Below are 5,679 nucleotides of genomic sequence, written 5' to 3'. Positions count from 1 at the left end.
TGAGTGGTTCCAGTGTGAATCTGAGACTGACCTCCAGTAATGGTCTCCCCTGCCTGATGGGTTCTGCCTTCCTCTCTGGTCTGAGTGGTGCCTGTCTGAGTCTGTCTCTGCCCATCAGTTTTGTCTCCAGTCTGTTGGCTCCCTCTCTCGTGTCTCTCAGTTTCAGGCTGCCTATCCTGGTCACACACTTGAGTAGAAGTGAAGTCTTGTCCCTGAGTCTGAGTCCCTGTGGTCAGGTTGTTGCTATTTTGTTCTGAGAATGTCTGCTCTTCTCCTCCATGCCTATTATGGTTTTGTTCTCTCTCAACTCTTCCTGTTCCAGTGTGACTGCTCGGATCACCTCTCATCCCCTGGGTGCTTCCCGGATGCTGACTTCCTGGCTCTTGACTTCCACAAGCTCCTTCAGGACTCTCATTCAGTGTCTTGTAGCAAGCTTGTGCCACTTTAAACACTAACACAAGGAACTCCTTAAAATCCACGGTCCCTTTGGAATCTTCATCCAGTAGGCGAAAGACTTGGTCCACTGTAGCAGGATCATGAGGTTTCTGAAAAGAAGATCAATCTATATCAAGCCTCCATGGCCCTCCTAGTGAGGATGTGACTTAGGGTCCACTCTGCCCCTCATCTTTATTCACAAGGTATAGATTTAGAGCTATAAGATAACATCTAGACCAGGGGTTCCTTACCTGGAGTGGATGAAGTTGCTTTTTTTTTTAGCATATTAAAAACTGTATTTCAATATAATTGATTTCCTTTTACTCTTCTATATTTTATTTTGTGTATTTTAAAACATGATTCTGAGAAGAGGTCCATAGGTTTCACCAGACTGTACCAAAGGGGACCCTGATATGCAAAAAGATTGAGAACTGTTGTACTAGACCAGCTCCCTCATTTTACAAATGAGGAAATAGGTCTCATTGGTGACTCATTTCACATTACACTGGTAGAAATAACTAAGCTGGAATTTGAACCAAGGTCCTCTGACTTTGGGCAGCTAGGTGGTGCAGCCGATACAGCACTGGGCTTAAAGTCAGTAAGACTCATCTCCATGAGTTCAAGTCCAGCCTCAGACACTTAGTAGCTGTGAGACCCTGGGCAAATCACTTAACCTATTTGCCAAGGTGCCTCATTTATAAAATGAGCTGGAGAATAATGTGGTAAACTATTCCAGTATCTTTGCCAAGAAAACCCCCAGTTTACAGTTAGACTGAAAATGATTCAACAAATTCCACTTTAAATCCAGCCTTGGTGCTATCTTTTTTGACCCCTAAACCTCAATAACAAGGAATATATTGGTACAACTGACTGATTATGATTCTTTCAGTTTTTTGAATATATCATTTCTTTCTGGGTTAACTGAAAGCACCTTCTGTAAGGTCAGAGCCATAAATGGAAACACCCAATTAAAAAGAAAATGGAAGCATGGCCACTTGGGAGGGGTGCCTGTCCTTCACAGTCCACAGATGTCTTTCCTGATACAAGGTGGGTGCCAAGTAGAACAGGCAGATTGTAGAATGCTAACCATAAAACAAGATCACTGCTGAGTTTAAACTCCAAACAATCTCAGCACAAGGCATTTCTTTTATGGAGTTAATTCTAGGTCAAAAGCAAAAGGAAAACTAAGGGGAAAAATCATGCTGGAGCCTTTGGTATGGCTTTGACAGTAAGAGATTTTCCCCAGGAGCCTTCCCTTGCTCAGCCTGGTGCAGTTCTAACAGGAAATGGCTCACCTGCTAGCCTTCAAATTCTGGTTTCCCACTGACCAGGTATCAGAACAATTATCAGTGATTTCATTGGTTGAAAACTTCCTCCACCAACAACCCTCTTCCACTTGCCAGGCAGGTGTTGGAGCCAATCTTATCTGGAGCCCTGCTGACCTTAGCTAAAGAAAACTTGAACAATAGTCACAAAATTGCCATTGTTGTCCTATACTTGGAGCTTCTCTAGCTTGGGGGTGGAGGAAAGGGATTGGAGGACACATCTTGCAAGGACTCATGCCTCCACTAGAACAGACTTTGAGAACCTAGAGTTACCTCCATGTCACCAATCAATCAATCAACATTTATGAAATGCCTACTCTGTGCCAGGTTCTGTGCTGAGCCTCAGAATTCAATCATTAAACAGATATTTTGAGAGCACCTTCTATATAGAGGGCACTGTGCTAAGCACTTCATGGCTAGCCCACTAAGTGCAGCTCACTAGGCCTTTTGTGATTTGGTTTGAAAATGGAAGACATTTTCCTATTCACATCATAGATGTAAATGTGCAATTTTTGAATGAATCTAATATTTTAAAAACCATGAGAAAATAGATTTCCAGGCCCCCCACCATATCCATAATGTGCTATGAGTCTGCTGTAATTCATATTTCTTTTACTTGGCACCAGAATTGGGAGAAAGATAAAATTGGGATGGTGGAGACTAAAATGGAAAGTATTTCCCCACCCCCGGGTTCCTCCCCTCCTCCCCTTCCTCTTCTTCATCCTTTTTCCTCTTTTGCTTGTGTGGCTACAGTTAATTCAGCTGCTCCCTTCATAAATCCCTGGAGCAAAGCAAGTCTCAAAGTATATACGAGTCCCTTGTCCAACAGTGCTCCTTTCCCACCTGGCTCATCATTTCTTACCACAATGACATCTGTGAGCTCCTGCTCCAGGAGCTTTTTGAGCTCCCCACGGGTCAGTGTGGTACAATCACCCTCAGTCCTGGCATAGCGGCTGAAGGCCTGGATGATCCCATCGATGTTTCCCAGCAACTGAGGCATCTTCAAGTTCAGGCTAAGGAAAGACAACATCCCACAATCCCCAATTAAATGACTGACCAGCAATCTCAGGCAGAACTTTTGCTCTTAATTCTTCTCTGTTGTATTAATCAACCAACAAGCATTTATTAAATGTACTCTATGGGTCCTGACCTACTATGTTAGGTGTTTGAGATACAGATGCAAAGAATGAAACAATCCCTATTCTAACTGTAGTAGGCAGATAGTCATTCTAACTTGTAGATGTGAAATTACAATGAGTTGAAGTGGGGAAGAAACAGATTCCAGAACAATGTAAGAAGAAACTTCTTAGTGATTAGAGATGTCTGGTTCAGTGGATAGAGCACTGGGCCAGAGTCGGGAAGACTCATCTTCCTGAATTCAACTCTGGCCTCATTTTACTAGCTGTGTGACCCTGGGCAAATCATTTGACTTCTGTTTATCTTAATCCACTGGAGAAAGAAATGGCAAACCACTCCAGTGTCTTTGTAAGAAAATCCCATGGACAGTATGGTTCACAGGGTCATGAAAAGTTGGACACAACTGAACTACTGTACAATAACAAATAGAATGGGTTGCTTTGGTAGTCAATGGGTTCTACATTAATAGACATCTTCAAGTGGAGGCTTCATGGCCATTTGATGGTGATGATGACTAGATGAACTAACTCTGAGGTCTCTTCCAAATCTGATTCAATGAATACTTCCCTTATATATAAAATATGAATGCAAGGTTTCTTAAATCCAAAGGCAAAAAAAAAAGTTCAGGATATGGTGCATCCAGGGGAATGCTTCAGAGAAGGAGTTCCCTAGGAGGGATCTTACTGGCTTTCTTCCCATAATACAGTGCCTAGGAATCTCTATAGCCATGCATTAGATGGCAGCAATATCCCAGAGGCAGCAAAAGCCACCCCCAATTCATTCACAAACAAGCATATGATCAAAGACCTTCAAACACCTTCGTTGGAATTTTGCAGAAGTGCAGTTTTGGTTCAACAAACTCAGAGATCTAACTCTGACATCTCTCTAGTGTCCTGATAACCTATGATGAAAGGGACTTAGGTTGGGAAGGTGAAGGCTATATCAATAGCCAGGAGTCTGGGAAGAAAGGTATAGCTAGGTGAGGAGAGAGATTGTGGTATGTGCAGCCAGGAGAGAGGCGAAGAACACTTTATGGAATTGAACTTGGGTTTTATTAAGACAGGAAGAAATAGGATTGGGGTAATGACTAGGTAACAGCTACTATCCTAGAGCAATTGGAAGACATAAGGTTGGAGTCTTGGGGCTTAAAGGGGAAGGCCTTAAGGAAAAGCTAAAGTGAGAGGATAAAAAAGAAAGCAAGAAATTTTGATGGTAGAGAAAGTGGATCAGTGAGATAGAAAGATGAAAAATGGAATCATAGGATTACAGATTGAAGCTGCAGGAGAAGTTGGAAGTTCTCTCTCTCTCTCTCTCTCTGTATGTGTGAGAGACAGAAATAGAAAGACAAAGGAGACAGAGAAAGAGAAAGAGGAGAGAAAAGAAAGAGACAAAGAGAAAGAAAGAGGGAAGGAGAGAGAGGGAGGGGGAGAGAGAGAGATAGAAAGAGAGAGGGAGAGAGGAGAGAAATAGAAAGACAGAGACAGAGAGAGAAGGAGGGAAGGAGAGAGAGAGGTAAGGAAGGAAAGGGAGAAAAAGAAACATGCTAGAAAGCTCATTTAGGAAACCTGCCTGCTAAATTAAACAGAAACTCCTAGGTCTCCCCTAACACCAAAGCTATTCTTGGACATTTTCTTTTTAGTAGAAACAGTGAACAAATCAGGTTGTTTGTTCTGGTGGGGACAAGCATTCACCTTCTTAGCTTGAGTCTCTTTACAATCTTAACATAGGCTTATAAAGATTGACTGACAGGAAAATCATCAAAAAAAACCCTGCATCTTTAGAAGATTCATTATATGCTAAAAGCTCAAACCCCTTGGAATAAATTCCCAAACTCATTTCCCAACAGCTATTTGAGCCCCATTCTTCCTGGGAGGGCTGCCACTCCCTGCCATAGCTTGAGAGGATGGTAGCTCCCTCATAAAGTGACCTCAATTCATAGATTCTTTATGTGTAAAATGGTGTGGCAAGAAGGTTTGGCCTTGGTGACCTCTAAGGTCACATGCAGTTCTAAAAATCCATGGATATCTGAAGTTCTGGCAGATTCTAAAGATTTCAGGGGACCAATAAGAAAAAGAGATTTAGCTGGGCCAATTCTGACAATGTGGCTCAAATGGTCTCCGGATAAGTTATCAACCTCCCTAAGTAATCAGTGTTACCCTCTGAACTCAAAGCCCCAGGAAAGGCAGAGTAAGCCAGATTGCTTCAGGAGCATCATTCCTATATACTTCCTCATCCCACCTCATCCTCAGCCTAATCAAAGGCAAAACATACCGCCTTGAAGCCAGCATTGGCCTACGGGTCCATTTCTGCAAATGACAGCCCTGGTTTTACAAGCACAATGTGCTGACATTTGTAGTGAGAGTAGGTTCCTCAAGAGAAGACTTACCTAACACACAGATGGGATGAGGCAATTGGCTGGAAAGCAGTGTGTGGAGTCTTGGTTGAAGTGAGATGAGGAACTTTTATAGGGGTTTTAATTGTGCCTGTGTCTTAGGCAGGAGACACCCGCCCTATAGGATAGCCTGATTCATCTCAGGCCAAGCCCAGCCCCACCTTCCACCTTGGATCATCCTGGTCATTAGTGGATGGGAGGCTCTATTAGCAAGTCTGGCCTGCCAGGTTGGGGGTTCTCTTCTAGTTCCCCCTCTTCTCTGTAGGGATGAGGAACCTGCTTCTGAGAAAGCCAAGCTGGATTCGTCGTGGCTCAGACCACACCAAGGTCAGACTGGGGTTAAGATTCCTCAGTACATGATGTAATGAGAAAGGAATGAGAGATTCTTCT

At 43.1% G+C, this 5,679-nt stretch overlaps 1 protein-coding gene across 1 annotated transcript in view; it reads right to left on the bottom strand.

Annotated features, from left to right (window-relative positions):
• Nucleotides 1-5,326, bottom strand: part of LOC114043302 (cornulin-like) — a 6,541-nt gene extending 1,215 nt beyond the window's left edge. Inside the window, exons 1-3 of the mRNA XM_027862380.1 lie at nt 5,284-5,326; nt 2,623-2,773; nt 8-545 (exon numbers count right to left, since the gene is read on the bottom strand). Coding sequence (XP_027718181.1) covers nt 8-545; nt 2,623-2,760 — 676 coding nt within the window. The 5' untranslated portion in view covers nt 2,761-2,773; nt 5,284-5,326. The remainder of the gene's footprint in view (nt 1-7; nt 546-2,622; nt 2,774-5,283) is intronic.
• Between the last annotated feature and the right edge of the window lie 353 nt (nt 5,327-5,679).

Source organism: Vombatus ursinus, unplaced genomic scaffold (assembly GCF_900497805.2).
Source record: "Vombatus ursinus unplaced genomic scaffold, bare-nosed wombat genome assembly UNPS02014768.1, whole genome shotgun sequence".
Classification (NCBI taxonomy): Eukaryota; Metazoa; Chordata; class Mammalia; order Diprotodontia; family Vombatidae; genus Vombatus; species Vombatus ursinus.
The sequence above is the reverse complement of the archived record's forward strand: the minus strand, read 5'-3'. Positions and strand labels throughout refer to the sequence as shown.